This window comes from Balaenoptera ricei, chromosome 20, assembly GCF_028023285.1.
Source record: "Balaenoptera ricei isolate mBalRic1 chromosome 20, mBalRic1.hap2, whole genome shotgun sequence".
NCBI classification, from domain to species: Eukaryota; Metazoa; Chordata; class Mammalia; order Artiodactyla; family Balaenopteridae; genus Balaenoptera; species Balaenoptera ricei.
Window position 1 is genome coordinate 19562561 of NC_082658.1, and position 26223 is coordinate 19588783.

The 26223-nt window shown below is 36.6% G+C and overlaps 1 protein-coding gene across 1 annotated transcript; it reads right to left on the minus strand.

Annotated features, from left to right (window-relative positions):
• Positions 1–616: 616 nt before the first annotated feature.
• On the minus strand, positions 617–26223 carry TOP2A (DNA topoisomerase II alpha). The gene is made up of 35 exons (XM_059906581.1): positions 26137–26223; positions 25106–25261; positions 24799–24889; positions 24250–24313; positions 22933–23078; positions 22642–22739; positions 22172–22384; positions 21653–21826; positions 21362–21463; positions 21115–21252; positions 19604–19742; positions 18431–18588; positions 18004–18129; positions 17250–17360; positions 16999–17104; positions 16798–16907; positions 16453–16545; positions 15930–16044; positions 15718–15839; positions 14367–14515; positions 12388–12619; positions 12061–12195; positions 11736–11936; positions 11362–11557; positions 9198–9289; positions 8930–9094; positions 8722–8805; positions 7779–7961; positions 7368–7458; positions 4070–4222; positions 3703–3826; positions 3539–3582; positions 2994–3134; positions 2355–2554; positions 617–1675 (listed from the first exon to the last, which is right to left on the minus strand). The coding sequence occupies exons 1-35, from the start codon at positions 26155–26157 to the stop codon at positions 1547–1549; spliced, it is 4602 nt and encodes a 1533-aa protein (XP_059762564.1). The 5' UTR covers positions 26158–26223; the 3' UTR covers positions 617–1546.

Below are 26223 nucleotides of genomic sequence, written 5' to 3' on the forward strand. Positions count from 1 at the left end.
TTGAGGGACTTCCCTGGCAGAGTGGTTAAGACTCCAATGCTCCCAATGCAGGGGGCACGGGTTCGATCCCTGGTTGGGGAACTAAGATCCCACGTGCCACATGGTGTCACCAAAAAAAAAAAAGTCTATTTGAACTTAACTTTCTGGTAAGATGGGAGGAAGGGGTTAGATTTTTCTAAATTTTTTCCCCCTAAATGATTAGCCAGTTGCCCCAATATAACTTATTGATATCATCAAGCAGTTGACTAGTTTATCAAAATATTGTTAAAGTAGGGAATCATTAAAAAAAAAAATTTATATTTAAAGTTATTTATTGATGTAGGGCCAATGCCTTTTGAGTGTGGAAGAGATGAATTTAGCACCCACGTTTAAAAATCTCAGGAATAAACCTGGATGGCCCCAGTTAGGTCATGGTGCCTCTCTCTCAGAACTATCACTATGGCCAGGAGCAGGCACATCAGAAAATGATCAGAATCGTTCTCAAAACTATTTACAGTGAATAGTGAAGAAGGATATATTTTAGACTAAGGGAAAGAGTGTAGTGCAGGGGGAAAAATGGGCTACAATCACGGGTTGCAATGTCTACAATATTTTATTAAAGCATAAAATTGTTGGAATTAAGCTAAATAGAAAAACATAGTAAATATTTACAAAAACATTGATAACACCACTCAACTCACACACATATAACGAATGCAGGAAGGTCTTAAAAAGCTTACAAGTTGAAAATTATGGAGATTTCCTCAAATTGGATGTAACAGCCCACTGCTGAGTATGGCATCAATATATAAGATCTTTGAGAGAATGCTGTCCCCGACTCTTCTGCAATCTAGTGCCTCCTAGAAATTTGTTCCTTGGGAGATTCAGACTCACAGGCAGCCAGAGGGGATAAGTCAAGAGTTGAGATAATCTCAACTTAGGGTCTAATTTTCTTCATCTGATTGACTGTGTTGAGGTTATATAGACACAGCCACGGTGTTTTTCTTCAGCTTATTCAAAAAGATATGAAGAATATGAACAATTTTTCACTGCTTAAAAATTCAGCACATAAAAGGCTGAGCGAGGAGTATTTGGTACTGGAACTACATAAAGTTCTATCTGATGGAAAATTATCTATGAAACTAAGATAAAACAGAGAAATTAATCATGCTGTATCTCATATTTACAGAAAGTAGGCAGAGTAGAAACTTTTATGTCAAAGTGCTCCAATTTTAGCTTAATGAGTGGTCAAACTACATTATGCTGAAGTGACCATGCAACTGTCTCTAGAGGCCAGAAGAACCTAAAATCAGATTTAAAAGGCAAAAGAAAACAGACTCAATACATATACAAAGCAGAGAAAAAAACAATCCCACGAGATGGTCACTACTTAGACAGTATTATATAAAGATAAGGGACACTTGGGCTCTACTTCACTTTGATGGTTCTGAATTAAAACTACCTTCCCCAAACTAAATTCAGAGGGGAGGAAACTGAGAGATTCACGTAACTTTAAAACCAGTCTTGGGCTCAATAAGACAATTACTTAAAATAATCACCTCACATTTTAAAACAGATCATCTTCATCTGATTCTTCGAGGTACTTTATAGGTTTTTTTGTCCGTCCAGATTTTGCCCGAGAAGCCACAGCTGAGTCTAAGTCCAGATGGAAGTCATCGCTGTCCTCCTTGGGTTTCTAAAAGAGAAGAGCCCAGGTAGTTTGTACAGTGTCAACCTGACAGCAGAATTTCGATGCAAAAAATATATCAACAGACTACAACTCAAGGAGTTTTCCACCTTCTAATGAGTAGTAAGAAATTGGGGCTTCCCTGGTGGCACAGGATATCCGCCTGCCAATGCAGGGGACACAGGTTCGAGCCCTGGTCCAGGAAGATCCCACATGCCATGGAGCAACAAAGCCCGTGCACCGCAACTACTGAGCCTAAGCTCTAGAGCCCACAAGCCATGACTACTGATCCCGCATGCCACAACTACTGAAGCCTGCGTGCCTAGAGCCCATGCTCCAAAAGAGAACTGCAATGAGAAGCCCGCGTACTACAACGAAGAGTAGACCCTGCTCGCGGCAACTAGAGAAAGCCCACGCGCAGCAATGAAGACCCAACGCAGCCAAAAATAAATAAATAAATTTAAAAAAAAAAAAAAAAAAGAAAGGAAAGAAATAGACCGAAGGCAACTCTCTCATTGACTAATTAGTGGCATATTTAACTTTTTTACAACTAAACTACATAGAGTAAAAGGCTAATGGACTATGGGATTTAAATTGATTTCCTTAAAAATGTGCCAAATTATTAGGAGCAAAGCTTGGTTATGTGCTTCAAAATACCTACAGCAAAAGGACTGACTAGGATAAATACCTTGCTTGTGACTGCTTTAGAAATCATTTTCTCAAAATTAGAGTCGGAATCATCAGAAGTGGACGGCTTCCTCTTGCGGCGACTCTTGGTTTGGGGGGGATTAGGCTTTTTAGAGACATCAGAATCCAAGTCTGGATCCTTTTTGGTTCCTTTTGGTGCAGCCCTTTTTTTGGTCCCTGTAGTAGAGGTGGAAGACTGACCTGCAAGTGAACACAGGCATTTGTCAGGGCCACTCTTAGCTGAATTGTTCCCACAGTGAACCTTCTTTAGCAACCTGTTGACTGCTTATATTTAACATAGGAAAAGACAACTTAACAGAGATGAAATGCATTAGAGAATCAAAGTATTCTTAAGCATATGATTTTTTTGTAGGTATATGCTTCATGTTAAACATTTGCAACTGTTTCTAACTCCCATCCCTGTCATAGAAATAAGCTAACACCTGGCATTTTGAGAAACATGCTATTTTTAAACCTTTTGACTAGCAATTTTGATTATGAAGATCTAAAGATTTGTTTTCATTTGGTAAAGGCTTAATTTCAATATCTATAGTAAATTTGGGGAATAAAAAATTGAAGCTGACTTGTGGCAGCCAGTAGTTTATCCCAATATTAACCCATCTCAAAGACCGAGGCTCACTTTTTGCTGCCGTCTTCTTCACTGTCACATTCTTTTTAGGAACAGGGTTTATGGTTTTAGTTACAGCTGGGAAATCAGCAGCAGGAGAGCTTGGAGGTGGTGGTACATTACCCTTGGCATCATCAGCGTTAAGGTCCGTTACTTCAAATGGAAAGGAAAATAGTACATATAAGCAATACATGAAAATCTGTTTACTGCTTTTGTCCCTGCTCTGAATTCCTATTTAAACACCAAGTCTGTGACTTTTCTGGAATATTTCAAACACACTTTTATAACTCTGTTCTAATTTCTGGGTTCTTCATGAGCAAACAGTATTTTTTTGTATCTCTAGCACCTAGCATAGTACCTGGCAAGCAAATGATTACTTTCAGTATATTAAATGTAGAACCTATTTATGTGCAAAACTAAACCTAATGAACAATATCAATGTAATGCTAACAAGAACCCACATTTATTTTCAAAGACAGGACTTGGATAATGTAGGCCGGGTGGACCTGAGTGCTCCAGTAAAGCAGACATCTCACTATTTTTACTTAAATACATACCTGATGTGGCACTTTTCTGTGGCTTCAGTTCTTTGTTAGTATGTCTAGAATAATAATAATAAAAAAATCCTGACGACCAAGTCTAAATGTGTCAAACAACAAAGAATATATCATCAACTATTAAAAACCATCATGATAAGATCCCTATGAGAGAGGATACTTACTTTGGGGACGTTTTGGTCCCAGGTGGACTAGCATCTGATGGGACAAAATCTTCATCTTGAGCGTTTTCATCAAAATCTGAGAAATCTTCATCTGAATCCAAATCCATTGTGAATTTGGTTTTTGCTGGTAGAAAAATATACATATACAAAGAATCAAAGAGGATAATAGGAGAAATATTTAATCCACAGATTAATATAACATTTCCTGAAGATATAAGCTTCAGTTTCATCTTCTAAAAGATGTTTTAGTTTCTCAAAAATGTAATTACTACTCTAAGATATAACAATTTCTGGGATTATGTGCCTTGAAATAGATCGCCCATTCAAATCTTTCAGAATATGCAGCATGTTCTTCACTCTTCCTTACTTGCTGCTCTCCGTGGCTCTTTTTCTCGGGGAGGGACATCAAAATTACTTTCGTTACTGCTCATATCTGATTCCGAATCAGACCAGGGGTTTCTCTTTTTGGCTTTCTTGACTGGTTTAAATGGCAATGTAGTTTGTTTCTTTGTCTTGGTACCTGGCAGGGAGATAGGAATTAACCATGTTTACATATTCTTTGACTCACTTTTCTCCATCTATCATCCATCCATCCTTCAAATATTTATTGAACTCTGTGCTAGTACTGGGAATAGAATGGTGAACAGAAAAGGACATAGTCCCTCTTTCTGTGGAGCTTATAGTTTGGTCATCTAATCCCATATATAATCATAATCCTACATGGCATATATGTTTACACAGGGCATGTAGTATGTATGCATATGTATATATATAAGAGGCTTTTCTAAGAAAGAGATGCTTGAGTTAACTAGTTGAAGGGAGGCGGATGACAAATCATTCCAGTTTAGGAAATAACATGTACAAAGCCCTGTGAGAAAACATGGTGCACTTAGGAAACTGAAAGAAATCCATTATGGCTGGAAAACAGAAGTCAGAGGGAGAGTGGCTGGTCTTTTTTAAAAAATCTTTGGCTGCACCTCGCGCCATGTGGGACCTTAGTTCCCCGACCGACCAGGGATCGAACCTGTGCCCCCTGCATTGGAAGGCGGAGTCTAACTGCTGGACCACTGGGGAAGTCCCAAGAGAGTGGCTGGTCTTGTTAAGGATTTTGTTCTAAACAGGGAACCAATATGACCAGATATGCATTTTAAAGAGTTCTCTCAGACTGTAGTGTGAAGATGGGAAAGGCACAAGAACAGATGCAAGATCAACAGAAGATTACTGCTGAAGTCAAGGCAAGGGAGACAACTCAAAGGGAAAAGAATGGCTAGGCCCAAACCTTGAGGAACATTTAATGGCTGCGTTAAGGAGGTTTGAAGTCACTAAGTCTTGTTAATTCTTTTCCTCCAATGTCTCTCATACCCATCCTTTGCAATTTATTTCCCTCATCTAGGCCCAAAGATAAGGACAGACTCCTTATTGATCTGACTTAGTCCTTTCTTCATATTCTTTCTTCATACACCTACTTATTTCATATTTCCTAGTTGAATCTAATCTTATCCACCCACCTCCAACAACCTGGTTTTCTAACTCTCCATAATCTGGTTTAACTATTTTCTACTATTTTCCACTCTGTTAAGGGGCCTTCTCATTGTCCCATGCATATTATATGTCCATTTGCCTTCTCCCAGTCTAGAATACCTAAATCTTACCCAATCTTTAAGACTCTAACCCAAGTTTTACCTCTTTCACAAAGCCTCTACAATCTACATGTACCCACACTGATCTCACCTTTCTCTAAATCCCTACAATGGCTAGTATGGACTGCTTTACCTTTCTTTCCTGATAAACCTCTTGAGGGTAAGTGCCATGCTTCCCCACTTCTTGTGTCCTCACAAGATTTGAGATAGTGATGGGAAACATGAATGCTCAAAATACTTATCTGATTCATTGGTTTTATATGCTAATTGTCGCTAGGTAGGTTTAAAGTTAAATATGTGCTGTATTATAAGGCCAATATATAATTTTCCACAACACAGCACACACAACATACTTTTATTACTTCTTTTTAATACTAAGATGTTTCCATTTGTTTTATTCATCTTTGTATTCCCCACAGAACTGAATGTTATCTATCAAAAGTAGATACTCAAGGATAGACATATACATCAATCAATGGAATAGAGTTAAGAATCCATAAATAAACCTTATTATTTATGGTCAATAGATTTTTGGCAAGGGTGAAGACAATTCAACAGGGAAGAAGGTTTTTCAATATATGGTGCTAGGTCAACTGGATATCCACATGCAAAAGAATGAAGTTTGACCCCTTCCTTATGCCATATACAACTTAATTCAAAATTACCTAAATGTAAGAGCTAAAACTAAAAACTCTTAGAAGAAAATAAGGGGTAAATCTTTTCTTTTTTTCTTTTTCGCCATGCCGTGCGGCTTGTGGGATCTTAGTTCCCCAACTAGGGATTGAACCCGGGCCCATAGCAATGAAAGCATGGAGTCCTAACCACTAGACTGCCAGGGAATACCCTAGGGGTAAATCTTAATGACCTTGGATTTGGCAAAAGATTAGATATGACACCAAAAACATGAGCAACAAAAGAAAAAAAAAAGATAAATTAGACTTCATCAAAATTAAAAACTTGTGCTTCAAAGGACACCATCAAGAAAATGAAAAGATAATACACAGGCTGGCAGAAAATATTTGAGAATCATATATCTGATAAAGGTCTGGCATCTGGAATATAAAGAACTCTTACAACTAACTCAACAATAAAAAGATAAATAACCCAATTAAAAAATGGGCAAAGGATCTGAATAGACATTTCGCCAAAGAAATACAAAAGCCCCAAAGTGGAAACAATCCAAATATCTAGCAGCTGATGAACAAATAAATATAATGTGGTATATTCATACAATGAAAAACTATTTGGCAACAAAATAGAATGAAGTATTGATACGTGTTACTACATGGATGATCCTTGAAAACATTATGCTAAGTGAAGAAGCCAGCCACAAAAGAACATATTATATGATTCCATTCATATGAAATGTCCAGAATAGGCAAATCTAGACACAGAAAGTAAATTGGTGGTTGCCTAGAGGGAGGGGGAGTTGGGAGAAAATGGGGGGTGACCACTAATTGGGTACAGTGTTTATTTCCAGGACAAGAAACTGTTCTAAAACTGAGTATACTAAAACCACTGAATGGTACACATTAAGTGAATGAATTTGGTATGTGAATATCTCAATGAAGAAGTTAAAAAAAAGTAGATATTCAGTAAAGGCATAATCAAATGGTTAACAGAATTGTTACTTCTATTTAATTTACTGAGTGAGTGTTAAGTATATCCCAGGCATGGTGTTGAACTCTAGGGATAAAACAACATGACTAAGATATGGTGACTGTCCTCAAGAAGCTTTACATATGAATATATTACATATATGAAAACCTCATAACTGGCTAGAAAGTGAAATCTAATAAACTGAACATTTTCTTTAGATCCCAACAAAGTATTTCATTACAAAATGATCTCTTCTAAAATGAATCAAATCCCAAGGGCAATGTTAGGGAAGTTCAAGTATACTTCAGACATAGCCCTTCTTCATGTACCTCAATAAGAACTTCTGAATGTCTATATGGAACGTACTAGGTAACAAACATAATTTAGTCTCAACTCTATATGATTTTCCTTAAAATGTTTTAATACCTGGTTCTCTTTTCTGTTTCTTTTCTAATCTCTGTTTTAGGCCTTCTATTTCCATCCCATCCTCTTGAGGGCTTCCTTCAGTATTTTCATTCTAAAGGATAGCAGGACAAAAATGGTTAAGTTCTGCCCATTTATTATTTGGAATAATATAAGGTCAAATATACAAATATATATCTGGTCAAAGAGTGATTTTTTTTTCTTTGTATTTTGGCTAAAAGCTCTGAATAAAGAAAGGTATGGGTATGACTTTTTCAAGATACTTAAACATTAAAAAAATCAGGCTCATAAGAAAGGAAAGTTATGATTAGTTGATAAATTCTTGACTACGGGATTAGAAGTTTTATGATTAGTTCAATTTTAAGGGGAAAAATATTTAAAGTGTTTTATGTATAATGCTTTCAAGAGTATTACCTTAATTTTTTTTTTAATTTTCTTTTCTGCCTCTGCTTTCATCTCTATGGTCACTTGGGGGATGACTCTTTTTCCACATGGAGAAGGCAAAACTTCTGCCCTTTGTGTTTTTTTCCCCTTTGCTTTCCCACCTTTCCCAGGAAGTCCTATTTGTTCATCTTGTTTCTCCTTTGCTTCAACAGCCTACAAAAGGTTGATATAAGAAAGCAAGTTTATAAGCTAACAAAGACATTACAGCATCGATGCCACTTTATAGGGACAGAATAAAAGGCAACGGTTAAACTGATTTCAATTTGTTACATCTTAACATAAATTTGTGATAAGCTGTTCTATCAGGTATACCACCAACATTAAGGCACACTTTGTAAACTCAATTAAGAAATAAGAAAGGATGTGATTCCAGTAATGTACATTTATCCAATCAACTGATTACAAGTTGGACATCCAAACTGAAGTACAATAATATAAATCTGCATGTTAGGCCTTTTATCTTAATTTATGAAATACTTTTTCTTATGTTAAGATAATACTGGAGAACAAACCACATTAGCAATTTTGGTAACAGAGGATCTCCTGAAACTACTGATCAGCTAGCCCTGAAGGAAACTGTTTTTGTCCTTTCAGGTTTACTTGAGGGACTGGGCTGGTTTTCTTCCGCGTTTGAATTCTCTTTATCTTCTCAGTCCCAATAGGTCAAAAATCAACTCCTGCTCTTTCCCGTCTTTGTCCAAAAACTTCTAGGTAGTATGTTTCTTGGCACCATTTACTTTATTCTAACTAGTTTCTAACAATCTGTTATTTTATGTGTTATCTTGGAATGTATCTCCATGCCTCCTATATTCTTTCTATTGCCAATTGTGAAATTTCTTGACAAAGAGGTATATTGCTAGAATACATTATTTCATTAATAAAAATTCTAACACAGGCATTATAAACTACACACCTCCAGCTCTTCAATAAAAGCAGCCAAGTCTTCTTTCCACAAATCTGATGGACTCTTTCTCTTTAATGTTTCTAGCTCTTGCTCCTTCATAAGATAGTCAGAAAATTAAGTTAATTTATGTGCATAAACAGCGTTTTCCCAAAGCACACAATTTACTTTCACCATTAGAATACAACCAAGCAACATGTACTATCCATCAACAACTCACTTTTTCATTTCTTAGTTTGCACAGTTCATCTTTCTTTTCCTTGGTTAGATACCAAAGAGGCATATCAAGAAGGTAGTTGAAGGTTGGTCCAGAATCTGTTACAGAGTCACTCTTTGCAGTTTCCTTTTCATTGTCACTCTCTTCATTTTCTTCTTCATCTGGAACCTAAAGGAGAAATTAAAATGTAGCTTTAATAGGAAATGTGAAACATAGACATTAGACTATACATAGTCTTCAATAATACAGAAAATGCTAACCAAGAAATTACCTTTTGCTGGGCTTCTTTCCAAGCCTTCACAGGATCCGAATCATAACCTCTTTGAATCAGAACTTTAATTAATTCTTTCTTAGGCTTGTTTTCTGTTTAAACAAATGTGAACAGAGATAGTAGTTTTGAGCAATTTTTTAGGAAAGGGATAAGGTTTTACCATATTAAGTGAAAAGATTAAAACTGGAGATTAAACTGTCTTCTTGCATAAATTTGTACATCCTGGTGGATAGTCAAGTCGGCTCCCTAAACCACTGACAAATGTAAATTACCACAAGGGGGCAGTCAAATCATATATGAGGTAGTGACTTAATCATAACTCAGAATAACAGAAGACAATCAAAACCTTTATTTCTGATAAATATTGACCTCAATTATATTCCCTGGTCTTTTATTTATTTATTTTAAAAATTTATTTATTTATTATTTATTTTTGGCTGTGTTGGGTCTTCACTGCTGCGCACGGGCTTTCTCTAGTTGCGGCGAGTGGGGGCTACTCTTCGTTGCGGTGTGCGGGCTTCTCATTGCGGTGGCTTCTCTTGTTGCGGAGCACGGGCTCTAGGCACATGGGCTTCAGTAGTTGTGGCACGCAGGCTCAGTAGTTGTGGCTTGCGAGCTCTAGAGCGCAGGCTCAGTAGTTGTGGCGCATGGGCTTAGTTGCTCCGCGGCATGTGGGATCTTCCCGGACCAGGGCTTGAAACCATGTCCCCTGCATTGGCAGGAGGATTCGTAACCACTGCGCCACCAGGGAAGTCTCCTCCCTGGTCTTTTAATTTCAACACCCAAGTGGGCAAGTTTTTAGTGCCACCCATTCAGACATTGATTTCTCTTGATTATAGTCCCCTATAATGCATTTGTTCCCTTTTTTCTATAGCACCCCTCTCCCAATGTTTACTGCAGTCAATTTATTAGACTTTGAGGGACACTGAGAGTTACTAGCTATAATAGAGTGAGGTTTCGAGTACCACCTTTCATCAATTAACTTGATATAGGTCACACTTTTAGGCCCTTTATATTTACTCCTCAAGAAGACTGGATAGTCTCTAGTATTTCCTAAATTCCAGTCAACTAAATACAATCTTTACTTTTTATTTTTCTTTGAGTTATATCCAATATTACTTATTTTAGCTTTGTCTTAAGCAATAATATCTGTGAAATTAGGGGATTGATATGCCATTGTTATTATATTTTAAAATATCCATGAAAATGAACATGTAACTAAGTAAGTTAAACATTTTCATGTACCATTAGAAAATGATCCTGTGATCACTGGTAACTTGTGTTGTCATGTTTTGGGACTTGCTACTACAAACCATAGTTACCTGGCTTTTCTAGTTTACTCTGGCCAGAGCTGGGCCATTTCTTTTAACCTTCCAGCTTTAGTCAAAACTGTTTTCTTGGCGGCTTCCCTGGGGGCGCAGTGATTGAGAGTCTGCCTGTCAATGCAGGGGACGTGGGTTCCAGCCCTGGTCTGGGAAGATCCCACATGCCGCGGAGCAACTGGGCCCGTGAGGCGCAGCTACTGAGCCTGCGCGTCTGGAGCCTGTGCTCCGCAACAAGAGAGGCCGCGACAGTGAGTGGCCCGCGCACCGCGATGAAGAGTGGCCCCCGCTTGCCGGAACTAGACAAAGGCCTCGCACAGAAACGAAGACCCAACACAGCCAAAAATAAATAAATTAATAAAAAAATAAAAAATAAACAAAAGAAAAAAAAAAAAAACTGTTTTCTTCCTGGTTACTTAAACTCTGATTTAGTTGCTTCTAGAATGTCTTAAAAAAATTCCCTTAGACATGACTTTCAGTCTTGAGTATACCATTTACTTATAAGTCATTTAAAATCCTCCTTCCTTTTTTTGTTTTTCTATCAGACTTATCTCTGCTCTTTATCAATCAGTTTACACAGGGACCTCTTCTAGCTCTCTGTTCTCTTCCTGTCTAAATGTTAACTAAATCTTGATTTCTCACGATGCTCAATCTAGGAAAAGCTATCTCTTTTAAACTATAAATGCTTATTTAGGTATTTGAAAGAAGTACTTGTACGTGTAACCAGTGGAAATAAACGGATTTTGCCCGCCCTCCCCATCATCCCTCTCACCAAAAATGTTTAAAGGAAGTGAGGCACGATAGTGATTTTAGTACAGGAAGTTATTGTTCCAAAAACATACCAATGATTATTTTGCCATCTATTTTCTCTAAGATAAAGCGAGCCTGATTATTCAGTTTAGCAGATTCAGCGCCAAGCATTCCTAGAAGCCATTCTTTTCTTAATCCATAATATTTAAGCCTGAGTTCAAAGAAGTCTCTTAGAATATCCAACACTGTGTCGTATTTCTTTAAACAGCCTACGTGGTCAAAAAGCACCTAGAAAAGAAAAACAAGATTAGAGTCAACAACAGATAAATTGGCTAAACATTAATGGTTTTAGAGAAATGACTTTATTCTTTGAAACTGTAAAAGTAGCCTAAGATATCCTTTTAAAATTGATAATAGTCTTTAATATAAATGGAAACATACATATTTCTCATGAAACAAGACATACCATAGAGTTGCATGTGAGACTAGTTTGGAGTTTGAAGACTTTGTGTAGTCCAACTCTCTCTGCCTCTGCCAGTTTTTCTTCAGTCATCTTCACAACAAACTTCACAGTGGTGTCTGTGTGGTATTCCCTATAATCTGTTATCAGAGGGGGTGTCTTCTCAGTGCCATTCAACATGGGTTCTAGAACCTGTTCTTTATATGTCTGAAGAAAGAAATAATCCTTTTGTAAGTTTCTCAGACATAGGCTCCTGAATATTCAACAAACATCAGTATAAAAAATGTTTCCCCGATCACAAAAATCAAAAAAGAAAACCATAATTACTTACCTGGGTCCATGTTCTGATGGGAAGCTCTGAGATTTCAATGGTTGTAGAATTAAGAATAGCCACTTCACCACTAATCACATATTGATTTGGAGCCAGCTCGTCAATAGTACCCTTGAAGTTCTTGTAACTTGGAAGCTAAATTGGTATTTTAAAACAGAATATTTTCTAAATGTGATACTAAAACAAATCCCAACGGCATTAAACAATAAATCTAACTAACATTAAGCATGAAATAAATTTTCTATTTGTGTCCTCTTTAACCATATCATCTGCTGAATTGAAACCAGAGGAAAACTAATAAGGTTCCTAGTACCACAGAATAGTTACCATTGGCAAAGGTTCTTCTCCATCCATCAAAAGTCTGATGTTATTCACAACTTCACGAACATCAAAGTTGGGGATTTTGCAGGACCAGCCAGTACCAATCCCTTCAGCGCCATTTATCAGCACCATGGGTATAATAGGAATGTACCATTCAGGCTCAACACGTTGGTTGTCATCATATAAAAACTTTAACGTGTGATCATCTTTTGGTGGAAATAACAACCGAGCCAAAGGGCTAAAGAAAACAAAGAATGTTATTTTAGAAAAATATTGGCTATGACACAACTTTCATGGAAAGAACATATGTTATCTCAGATATATACATGAAAATTACTTTGGCTTTACTTGCTGACTAATATTCATTTACCAATATTATTTATTGAGTACTTTCTACATGCCAGGCACTGCAGATATACAGTCTCAGTCTTCAAGGAGCTCAGTACAGGGAGCTATTCTAGTACAGGCATTTTGTCAGGCGGTACGGTAAATGCTAAATAGAAAAATAAAGTAGCCAAGATTGACTGAGGGGATGCTAAGGAACGGTAAGCACTTTCTGATAGGATAACATTTGAGCAGAGAAGAAACTGAGAGAAAGAGTACTGCAAGCAGAGGGACCAGTAAGTCAGAGGCCCTGAAGGCATGTTTGACTATAGGCAAAGGGGCCAGGTGTGTTTGAAGCAGAGATAGTAGGAGATGGAATCAAAAGACATGGGGAGTGGGAGCACATATCATATAGGGTCTGGTTTGCTAAAACAGGGCTTTAGTTTTTCTCTGAATGAAGAAGTTGGAAGGTTCTGAACCAGAGTAACCTATTTTAAAAAATCAATTGGCTGCCAAAAGAAAGAAGAATGGTAGACTATAATAGTCTGTATGAATATAACGAATGGGGTGGCTTAATATTTTTCCAATGTGGAGCCCACAGGGATGCAAGTGTGGAGAAAAGGAGTCAAAGGTAACTCCAAATTTTGAGCCTGAGAATTAGAAGGATGGCTTTCCATTTACTGAGACAGGGACTAAGGATATGGTTTTGAACTTACGTTTGAGATACTTATTAGACATCCAAGTAGTAAATGTTGAGAGGGGACATGAAATTTAGAGGGTAGGGCTGGAGCTATGAGACTGGATGTACGAGGTACCATCCATGGATGGGAAGGCAGTATAGTTAGTGGAAAGAGGTCTGATGAAGGAGCCCTAGGGCAGGCCAGTATTTGGAGGTTGGGAAGATGAGAAGGACCCAGTGAAGACTAATAGGGAGGAGAACCAACAGTCTGGTGTCTTGGAGGACAAAAGACTTTCAAGGATGGAGTGATTACCGTACCCTATGCTGTTGAAAAGCTGAATAAGATGACAGGTGAAAATTGACCACTCATAATGTACTTTCCATAGACTTGTAAAGGAAGTAAAATTTCAACTTGTGGTATTTAAGAAGAATCAAGTTCTTCTTTACTCCGGCTCAAGCTCTACAGGGTTTCCCAACCTCGGCACTACTGCCATCTTTGTTCTTTGCCGTGGGGGTGCTGCCCTGTGCATTACAGAATGTTTAGCAATATCCCTGGCCTCTGCTCACTAGATGCCAGTGGCATGGTTCCCTAGTCATGACAATCAAAAATGTCTCCAGACATTGCCACATGTCCCCTGAAGGGTAAAATCTACCCTGATTGAGAACCATAGCTCTATATGGAGAAAGAGAAGAAAATAAAAGAAATGGGAGCAAAAACATTTATAGTTTGGCAAGGAAACAATACTTCTAAGGGATACAAAGGCTAAGCTATCAAACTGAAATAGAATTTTGACTTTCTACTCATTGCAAAGAGTAGCACAGTTAAACTTTAAAGAGCTAGTTTTAAACAATTAATAATCCAAGCATCTGCATCAAAAATCTATTTTCCGATTAACTGGATTTTTCTATTTTTGGTCAACTAAATCTCACAATACTTCAAAATTGGAAATGGCAATTCACAAAAAATCGGAAGCATACCCACCTGAGCATTGTGAAGATGTATCGAGGACTAGCAGAATCCTTGCCACCATGCAGCCTGGTACCAAACTGACCAATGGGCTGCAAGAGGTTCAGATTATTGCTACCCACAAAGTTCTGAGCCAAATTGATAATGGTCATCATTAGTGACATCTGTGGGTGGGGGGAAAAAGATTCATTAATCTAATCTGTAGTCTCTCAATAATAACATGTTTGTTATTATGAGTGTGTTTCACTATAATCCTGTAAGGTTTTATGAAGTGTAGATATTTATTGGCTTTTCCCAGATAAATACATGGCAGAAGTAGTACCTTAAACCTAAGAATTCTGGCTCCAAGTTCAGGGATCTTGCCTTCCAGTTATTTCTATCAAGTCCTACTCAACCTTGAAGGTATACCTCCTCTATTCACCCTCAGCAGAATGAAATATTTCCTCCTTTGTGTTAAACACTTTGCTCATTTCTATTCTAGCATGTATCACTCTATTCCATAGGGGTGTGTGTGTGTGTGTGTGTGTGTGTGAGATATAGTCCTCTGGTTAAACTGTGATTATACCTTAAAGCTAGAGAACATGTATGATTTATCTTTGTATACTTGGTACATGGTAAGCATTCAACAAATGTTTATTATGTGAACACTTATTGAGTACCTGCTATATTTTGATTGAAGCAATAAGCAAGACAATCATTACCTTTAAAGTTCTAGAAACTTATAGACAATCTAATTCTTTAAAACTGTTTTACATAATAAATGCAAAAAAAAGCAATTTCAATTACAAAATAAAAAATGAATAGGTGTATGTTTGTATTGATATAAAGTCAAACAATTTAGACATATATGAAAAATTGGAAAGGTGCCCTTTCCAATTCCCAGTGATAACCAAAGTTAGCAATTTGGAGTATACCCTTCCTTTAAGTATTATTCTGCCTCTTTTTTCTTTTCCCTCACCTGACAATAGGACATGGACATTCTTCAATGTTAGTACATATAGATTTACTTAAGTTATATCACTGATTCCATGCATAGATGTGTCATAATTTATAATAATTTTCCAATTGATGGACACTTTCCATGTCTAAATTTTGGCATAACAAAGTTATAGCAAACATCACTAAATCTCTTTGAACATAGATCCTTGCATATCTTTTGATCTATTATAGTATCCTTTCAGGAACATTATTTTTATAAACAGATTTGTTAGGTCAAAAAATAAGCAATTTTATAGTTTGATATCTTTCACCACATTGTTCTCTACTATGGATGTATAGCTTATACTTTCATCAGCTGTTTGGAGAATGACTTTGCAGGTATTTCTGCTATAATGCTTTCTGGAAACATTACAGATTATGTGTTTACCTCACCATGATGATAAGAGGACATCTCAGCTACTGACCCAGCTAACTGGGCAACCTTCACCTCTCGCTTGTCATTCCGTTTGAAACATGTAAACAAAACCTTTCTCTGACCTGGTTTCAAACCTTTAAAATGAAAGAAGTGCAAATATTAATATCCTCAAATTAACCATTTCTGGGCATTGATTTCCATCTTATGATAAAAATAGAACTCACCATCCACCATAGATGGGATAGACCTCTCATTATCAGAATTTGAGAACAGGATAAGTTCCTTGTTTATGAAGTCATTGTATGTCAGATATGTGGTAGTTTGCCCATATAAGTAATCCTGAGGAACCAAAGAGAGTATTACATGATCTAGTTTAAAATAAAAAATATCACTGGTCTTAACAATGCTTAATACAAAAATGAAACAAAGACACATGTTAGCATTATCACTTCTATTATAATTGTTAAGTCCCTCAAAAGCAAAGAATTATGAAGTATTTTATATGTTTTAAAGACAAAACAAATTTAATTGCTGCACAATCAGGAAAAAAGTGCATTGACTCTGTAGTTTCTTTCAGGTCCAATACATTTATGCAGCAGTCTAAATAAGAATAAGGATATTTATAAATAGTTATCTGTTAACTTTTTTACTGAGGTACTTATTATTCAGTAACTTTAATTTGCTATAATGTCAATTCTAAAGGTAATAAATAGTACATTTTGTGGGATATATTTAAAATTTTTTTACCTCAGGAAGGCCAAGTAACTTTCGTTGCCTTCTATCTTCCATGAAATGAGTTAACCATTCCTTTCGATCATCTATCTGTTTTTTGCTAAAGGCCTACAAATTAGAAGATGAAAAAGATGTCACTGGCACTAATAGGTTCCAAAATATTTCTTCTATAAAAAATTAACAAATAAACAACAAAACTCAGTTTCGAAAATATCTGGCTCCTTTCTTTGGGATATGCTTACTAAAAACAATCTATTTTATAAAACATTTTATTATATGAAAATTTAAATGTTTCAATTGACTAGTTGAAGCATTGATTTCTAAAACTAGAAGGTATGTATGAAATACACTCAAACTCACCAGGCTGATTGCAGCATCATCTTCAGGACCTGAATATTTGAATTGGATACGATGTCTTTTCATATCTGCAAAGTACTCTTTAGCTTCTTTTGATGTGCTGGTGCCCAAACCTACAAAACCAAGAACACCAAGTTACTCCATATAATATTGTACAATGGTATATAACAAAATGAGAAGTTCTATGTGAGTTTCATTACAAACCTTTGTAATACTTGACTTTCCATTTTTTATGATTTGGCATAGAACTCTTCCATTCTTCAAACTCAGGAAGGCTATAGAATGCCATTTCTTGCTTGTTTTTAGACACCTGAGGTAAAAAAACACATTGCTGTGGCTTTCCACACTTCTGGGTCCCCTGCATACCATCATACATCACTGGGGTTATATGTGTATCCAGGGTTGAGGAGTAGGGCCTTAAAATATCCATTATGGTATCTTAGAAATTAGTATACCTTTACAATGGGAGTGATAAATTCTTCCAGAAAACGATGTCGCAGAAGAGAGGGCCAGTTATGATGGATAAAATTAATCAGCAAGCCTTTGATATGGGAACCGTCTTGGTCCTAGAAATATTTGGAAAGCCAAAACGCAAAAGAATTGTTTAGAAACTAAAAAAATTATGATTAACTTACTGGTAATTTCTCAAAATTTTTTCTATGGGGATTAAAAAAAGGCTATTCAAATTCAAACTCACTTAACCTATATATATAATATACATAAAATACATACATAATATATCTTATTAGATGTGGATTAAAAATAATGAACAAAGCTCCAAGTTAAGTAATTTCCTTTCATGGCAGAAAAGCAATGCAACAATAAGATGTGTTTAATTTAGGTTAACAATCTAAAATATTTGCTATTGGGCTTCCCTGGTGGTACAGTGGTTAAGAATCCGCCTGTCAGTGCAGGGGACACGGGTTTGAGCCCTGGTCCCGGAAGATCCCACATGCCACAGAGCAACTAAGCCCATGCGCCACAACTACTGAGCCCGTGTGCCACAACTACTGAAGCCCACGTACCTAGAGCCCGTGCTCCACAACAAGAGAAGCCACCGCAATGAGAAGCCTGCGCACTGCAACGAAGAGTAGCCCCTGCTTGCTGCAACTAGAGAAAGCCAGCGCGCAGCAACGAAGACCCAACACAGCCAAAAATAAATAAATAAGTAAAATTTAGAAATTTAAAATATTTGGTAACAAATCTGACCTGATCTGTCATAATCATTATCTTCCCATAACGCAGAGTCTTCAATGAATCTTCATCTTCATAGTTTTTCTTGTACTGAAGACCCACAATCTTGATTATATTGTTAATTTCAGCATTTTCCATTATCTGAAATGGATGTATAGCCAAAAAAGTACTATTTTGTTTATAAACTTTAAAAGAACAAAGAATTACAACAGTATATGTTGCTTGGGTTTTCTTGAACTCCAGTATTTTGAGTATATTAGCCTATACTTCAGTAAGTCAGAAAGATCTGTTAAGATATGCTACAGTGTACCCAATTTCCTAAAATAACAAAAAAAATCCAAGATATATTTCAAAATGCCCAATAAAGGAATGAAATACAAGCATGAAGTCCTGCATTATAAAACTAGATTTAGATTCTGAAGATAGTTTTTATGTATTCTACCTGTTTATGAGAAGCTTCTCGAACATTAAGCAGTTTTCCTCTAAGAGGGAAAACCCCGTACTTGTCTCTCCCAACCACACCAAGGCCTGAAACAGCCAAAGTTTTAGCTGAGTCTCCCTCTGTCAGGATAAGTGTACACTCAGTAGAGTTTCGGCCTCCTAAAATAAACAAATTAATATTAGCATTTAGTTCAACCTCAAATATACTAACTCAGACATGTGATAAAACACAAATAATTTACAATTCATAACAAGTTGGCTGACGAGTCAAATGGAGCTAAGTAATTAGATACATAGTTTAGCTAAAGTTTGTAAGTTAATAAAGTCTTAGTTTCTTAGACTAATTTCTCATGACAATTATACTGTTGCTAAACATTCATTTAATTATATTACATTTAATATATTTGTTAGTGATGAGGTTTAAGACATGCTACCCTAAAATATGGCACCTTGGCATACTGAATATCTTAAGCTGAGGGAGTTTTGAGAAAATGGTAGAAGCAGAAAGATCTCTCTGACCTCCCTGTTAAACTTTGCCCCTGAAGCATGTCGTAAGACCCTCATGAGGAGATGCCCTCTTTATACCCGGAGGAAAGGAATATTCTAATCCAAGATTGACGGTCACCAAGAAGAATCTGGATGAAAAGGCCTTGCTAAGTTTCCCCAAGTTTACTATACTTAGCTCATAATCATTGTGCTATCATGTCTTTCTACAACTTTCCATTCTTCATCAAAGCTAGCATAAAACCACTTAGGTTTAACCATTTCTTTGGGTCTGCATTTCCTTACAATGTTCTGGTGTCACAAAAAACCATATTAAATAAATTCACATGCTTTTTTCCTGTTAATCTGTCTTTGTCAGTTTAATTTTCAGAGATAGCCAGGGACCTAAGAAGGTTGAGAAGACTTTTTTCTCCTCTATATTAGGTAATAGATTACTGTAGAAACATTCTTGTTTTATACCCCAAAATAATCATCTCAACACTATTTTTAACAGCTAAAAATTGAAATGACCCAAGTGTTCAATAACAGGGAACTGGTTGATTTTTAACAAAGTACAAATATTCCATTGAATATTAAGTGTCAAGGGGAAAATATCCACAGTATGCTGTTAATGAATAAAACAAATAACAACTACAAGATTTAAAGTTTGGAAACATTATTAAATGTGTACCTGCATCATTGGCATCATCAAGTTTGGGAATTCCTTTGATTCTGTTATGTTTTACAGCTGAACACTTCTTGTTTAACTGGATTTGGGCCTTAAATTTCACCCAATTTAGTATGCTTTCTACAATACCACAGCCAGTTGCCTGAAAATGAGAGGATTCACGTTAAGGAAGAAGAGTTCTGTCAGAAATCTAGAGTACAAATGAGCTCACACAAAAATAAAAAGAATTCAAAGATGAAAAGAGGTAGAAAAGTAATGTCTGGATAGAGGGTGGCACATCTTCCTGTCTCAGGTTACCACTACTGAGGGAGCTGGTTCCTTTGGGTTCATTCATTCAATAAATATTTACTGACTACATACTTATATTGTGCCAGGCACTGAGCTGCATGTGGAGATCTATTGGTTAAAACAAATTAGACATGGTCCTTGTCCTCAAGGAGTTTAGTTTACAACAAGGAAGACAGAAATAAAATGAGAAATTACAAGTGTGACAGGTGTTACAGATAAGTGAAAAGCATGTTACATATAGTAATGTATGTCCAGTGTTATATGGGAACAAACTTAGGGAAAGAAGTAGAAAGTAAAGGCTTTCCTGAGGAAATGACATTTAAGACCTAAAGTAGTTGGGGACTTCCCTTTGGTCCAGTGGGTAAGACTCTGCGCTCCCAATGCAGGGGCCTTGGGTTCGATCCCTGGTCAGGGAACTAGATCCTGCATACATGCTGCATCTAGAGTCTGCATGCCGCACCTAAGAAGTCTGCATGCTGCAACTAAAGATTCGCATGCTGCAACTAAAGATCCTGCATACCGCAGTGAAGATCCCACGTGCCACAACTAAGACCCGGCACAGCCAAAATAAATAAATAAATAAATATTTAAAAAAAAAAAAAAAAAAAGAGACTTAAAATAGCCAAGTGTAAAGCATTTCAGGCAGAGTAATCCTCTGCCTGAAATGTGAAAAAGCTCTAAGGAGGGGAAGAGTACTCTGCTTTTGAGTAATTTAAAGCCAGTAGAAGTGAAGCTTAGATAACGTAGGAAAAGTGGTACTGAGATGAGGCTGGAAATGGCAGGGTCTTGCAGGCCAAATTAAGGAATTTGGATTTAGATTTATGCAACCCAGTGGTTAGTTGGGGCCTTTGACTAAAACAGGAAATAGTTTTGTTTTCTGGGGGTGGGGGAGTTCCTTGTATGGCGATCAGTTAGTACGGAGAGAACTAATTCAGTTTTGGATGTGTCCACTGAGAGCAACTTTAGGCATTCAATGCTTGGTAAGTAGTTAGATGGGTTAAATTCAGAAGTGATCTAAACTGGTGACATGTAATGGGTAAATATAGATGGTATATAGATGGTAATTAAGGGCTTGGTAAGACCTGGTAAGAGGTAAGAGTTGTTTTTTTATTTCCTTTTCAGAGTGAGAAGACATGTGGGAGGAAGCTTTATTTCTGCAGGGCTGAGAAGGGCAATGGAAAATAAAGGAAGGTGCTTCTATTTTTTATTTCCCCCTAAGTACTCACAGCTTTGATGAATTTTTCACTCAGTTGGCATGTTGATCCAAAGCTCTTGACTTGTAAAGTCATGTTCTCTTTTGTCTGGGAGTCGAAGGTTGGGTTTTCAATTAAGGCATTCACAAAAATCCACATGTGATTTTTTACCTGCAGTAAAAGTTGATAATAAATCACTAAAAACTTAGTCATGTTTTATTTATAGCCTTTCTCTTCTTTCTTGACTTTCGAAAAAGAACACTGTGTTAAAGTATCATACCTGATGTGCTTTTACTGCAACACCACCCTTGTTCTTTTTCTTCACAACATCAACAAGTTTAGTCACAATCTGATCAGCTACATAATCAACATGTCTGCCACCCTAATGAGGAAAAATACCAAACTGTAAATTCATTGCCCTCAAAATTATAATAATAAAACATTAAAAGAAATCTAATTTAGCTTCCTTTATGCCAAGGTAGCCAAATATTCAAGTTCATTTTATATATTTAAATCAATAATACTTATATGTAAAAGTAAATCATGATTAATAATTCAAAAATAAAATTACCTTGGAAGTGGCAATGCTGTTGACAAAGCTGATTTGCTGAAAGCCCTTTTCACTCATTGTTAAGCACACTTCCCACCTGGGGTTTACTTGTTCGTGGATAATTTTCAGTGGATTGCCAGTTTCATCTACCTTATCCTTCAGATACATATCTACATAGCTACGGAATCCTTTTATCTAAACAGGAATTAAAAATAATAATATTAAAAATTTATTTAAAGTAAATTAAAAAGTAGATTGTAAAGATTTTTCAAAACTAATGAAATGGTGTTCACTGATGGGCATAAGAGGATGGTCATTAAAAGACACAGAAGGATTTATTTAGGAGATTCTTTGAGAAAGACTTTAGTGAACTTAAAATGAGCTAACTGATTTTAAAAAACGTAGCATAATGTTTTCTTTACAGGAACATATTTGAGAAGTGGTTAAGAAAAATATATGGGATGGAAAAATAAAAATCAGCATTGCCTTTGACAATGATCACAATAGTCCCTCATTGCCCACACCCAGGAAAGTACTTACTGGAAGCTTATTTCCATTGAGAAAGACCTTGACATCTTTAGTGGATCCAGCAATATCATATGCTCTTCTAACCATCAGTGCAACAATATCTTTGTCTAGGCTTTGCATTTTAAACTTAGACAAATCAGGGTGGAAGGTAATACATGTATAATCTTCTCCACTAAAGGGCTTGAGTTCCATCTCACCAGCTCTCCCCATGTTATCCATCCATGTCTATGGAAATAAAGAATAGAGGAGAGAGGAAAAAATTCAAGTAATCTCACAAACTAGAACTAAATAACACAAATTTACAAGTCCTAAAAAAAACCCCCAAACAAACAAACACCAAAAAACCCTCCAACCCCCCCAATATATGTTTATGAATAATTTCCCATGATGTAATAGCTTATAAATTATGTTAAACCATTAATACCACTATAAATTGCTATAGTACAATTTATAATCAAGGCACAAGATACCTATTTACTTGCCTGTTTGAACATTTTCTTGTATTCTCTACTGGCTGTTTCCACAGTAAATTTGGTACTGAATATATTACACAATTTGGCTCCATAGCCATTTCGACCACCTGGGCAAATAAATGCAAAATACTATTTAATTGTTCTTATCTCATTAACAGCTTTATTTCTTAATCACTGGCAATGTTATTCAATTACAGAGATTTATTTCCATGCTTTTAACCTTTATGCCACAGACAGTCATTTAAAAGATGTATTTTTTTTCAGCAACAAATATGTTTTTTATTTTCCTCAATACTCTACCTGTTACTTTCTTTTCTTCATCATCATAGTTACTAGAAGTTAGGAGTTGTCCAAAGATGAGAGCTGGGACATACATCTTCTCAACTTTGTGTTCAACAACAGGAATACCTTTTCCATTATTCCATATACTAATTAAATTATTCTCCCTAAGAAAAGAAGAGTGAAAAATTTTTTTATAAAACAGATGTTAAACTAGTGCTTAATATTTTTTAATATTTAAATATTATCATCTCTAAAATACATGAGTTCACAAGTCTCAATTTCTTTATGACTCTTTTTCATATATACCTTTTGAACTTCAGCATGCTTAGTTCCTACCACTCCTGAAATAGGAGCCAAGAGAAAAAAAAAAATCAATCCTTTTCCAACACCTGGGCAGACACTGATAATATTGAAAAAATAGGAAATTTAAAAATGTTAGGATAAACAAAGGGAAATGATTTATGCCCAATGGAAAGAAAAGGACAAAATTTGGAAACAATATTATTATATCACTTTTAAGGGGATCATCTGTACTGTCCCAGCACCCTTAGCTTTCCCACCCAACAAAGTACATTGCAAAACAAATATGAAAGGGCATTATTAATTGTAAACTTCCCTGCTCACCAATAAAATGCTAAAAACTTATTTGGACTTACTTATCTCCTAGTTATTTTGATTCTCAGAAGATAATATATTTTAGTTATAACCGGAAACACACTATGGTTCTTATTACAAATAGTACTGAGTATTATCTACAAAAAAGACTAATTAAATCTAGCTTAACATTTTTTAAAAGACTATGATATCAAGTCCTTAGGAGCATTTGAGTACATCATTAACACATTTCCCAAAAAGAGCCTAAAGTATAGTTTATGTTATAACTCATCAGGCTAACAACAAGGGGAAGCAACACCCTGACTACCCACAAAGGGGGACATGTATGAGCAGAAATGTTAGATCAAATTATTCTCTATCACCACCTGCTGGTTTACTATTTGAATAGCATCATGAGAAAAAGTTACAGCTATAGACTCCAGAATACTTAGAGCAGTTAGTGGAGATACTTACTAAAATATTTAGGGATGAAGTATCATAATGTCTGTAATTTATTTTGAAATGATTCAGAAAAAATATAGATGGAGCAAATATGGCAAAGTGTTGATAACTGTTGGATCTAGATTGTAGGTATCATAGATTGTTCATTTTAGCCTTCTACCTTTCTGCACTTTTGCAAACTCCCATTTAAAAAAAAGCCAACTTTACTATAAATCAAAGTAAATGCAACTAACAGTAACAATGAGCTATAAAAAACAAAAGACTAAGCAAGAGACTTACGGGTCAATTGTGACTCTAATACAAGACATTTTTGGGTCCCTTTGTTTGTTGTCTGCAGCATTGACTGAAAGAAGATAAAATACACATTGGTCAAAAATTAAAGTATTTTAAAAAACACCCTTTAACTCTAAGACATAAAAAGAAAAAAATCTCAAGCAGCACAGGAATAACATTAATGAGGTATTCATTTAGCAATTTTTAAAAAAAGGAAAAAATCTCAAGCAGCACAGGAATAACATTAATGAGGTATTCATTTAGCAATTTTTATTTATAGGCCTGTTTCTAGGAAAGAAGTCAGCTTCCTAGATTCCAGTAGACTGCCTCACCTTTGCCAACTGTTGTTTGAAAGGATAGGATTTCTGGCTACAGAGGGTTTGCTAGGAATGATACTTCTTAGGAAGGATCTGACCAGTGGATCTTTGTATTAAAGAATATACTCACCTGCATATAGCTGATTGACTTTGTTATACAGCAGAAACTAACACAACATTGTAAAGCAATTATATTCCAATAAAGATGTTTAAAAAAAAAAAAAAAGAATACACTCACCTAGAATCTCATCAAAGATTTTGTACAAACCAGGAACAAAAGTGACTTCCCTACAGTTAATGCCAATATCTTCATCGTAAACCCACATTTGCTGGAAATAAGGCAAAGAAATATGGTTACTTTGACCATATACTTATTCTATTTTATCATCATGATGACTGTAAAGTCTTCTGGATTAGTAGGACAATATACATGATAGATTAGGCCAGTTCCAGTGACACTCCAAGTACATGAAGTACAGAAAATTAACCTGGAAAAGTACACATTTTAACTACTTAGTAACTGCATTTAATTAGCTTGGTTTTACCTGGGTCACTGATTCCACAGAGCCAATGTAGGTGTCTGGGCGGAGCAGAATATGTTCCAGTTGTGTCTTCTTTTGATAGATTCTTTCAATAGACAGTCTTTTCTTAGCATCTTCATTTTTCTTTGTTTTGTTGACTTGCATATTGTCATTTACAGGCTGGCAATTTTTTAAAAATTGAAGAGAAGGTATTTTGAGTCACAGGTTTATCAGAAACCATAAACAAAACACCTGTCATAGTGATCTGCTTACACACACTATAACAAATCACAACCTTTTAGTAGGTATCAGTGGAGTTGACATCGTTTTGTACAAACATGGCAGTTTAAGTTAACTGCAGCCAGGTTCCCAGGTGTCCGTTTAAATTGACATATTATTTTGCCAAGTGTATCTGACATGGAAATATTTTTACGTGTTAGACGCCATCAATAGCATACACCCCCTTCTTTCACCTACTCCACACATATTTACTGAGTGCCTACTAGGTCCCAGGCAAATAATAGATTCTAATTCAGCAGCAGCAGCAGCAGCAGCAGTTTGGGAGGCTATGGATCCCATCCTTTGGGCACCTAACGTTTTGAACACAGGAGGGACGTATTTTGAGCACCTCGGGGCTGCCGGCTGCACAGTGGGAACCCTGTGCCTTGCTCTGCACCTTCCAAGGTCAGGGGCGTTCAATCCCATTTTCAGCCCCAGGTAGAAGAGGAGAGCATCTGTCTGTGCCGCTTAAAGCCCCACGCGGACCATGATCCCACCGATCTACTCCAGGACTAAGTGAATTCCTAGACACAGTGAAACACAACGGCACACCTTAGAAGCCAGGTTAGCCGATAATACTTCACTATTAGCACGAGAAAGGGGTTTCAGCCTCTTCGCGATCACGCCGAGCCCAGGGGACCCGGATCGACGCGGAACACCGGCGCCCAGTCAGCCTCTGCCGGACCACAGCCCAGGCGCCTCCCCCTCTCACAGGCAGCCGAAGGGATGCCGCGCCGCGTTGAGGCCCCGCGACGCGACCCTTCCGCGAGCAGTACCTGCAGTGGCGACACCTCCATGGTGACGGTCGTGAAGGTGCTCGAGAACCCTGCAAGCGACTAAGCCGGCGCGACCTTTGAGACAAT

Coding starts and splice junctions, on each gene's coding strand:
- TOP2A (XM_059906581.1), bottom strand. CDS start 26,157: ATGGAGGTGTCGCCACTGCAG. Junction 16,045..16,452: donor AGTTACTTGGCCTTCCTGAG/GTAAAAAAATTT, acceptor TTGGTTCCTCAG/GATTACTTATATGGGCAAAC. Junction 7,459..7,778: donor AAATTAAAAAAAAAATTAAG/GTAATACTCTTG, acceptor GCTATCCTTTAG/AATGAAAATACTGAAGGAAG.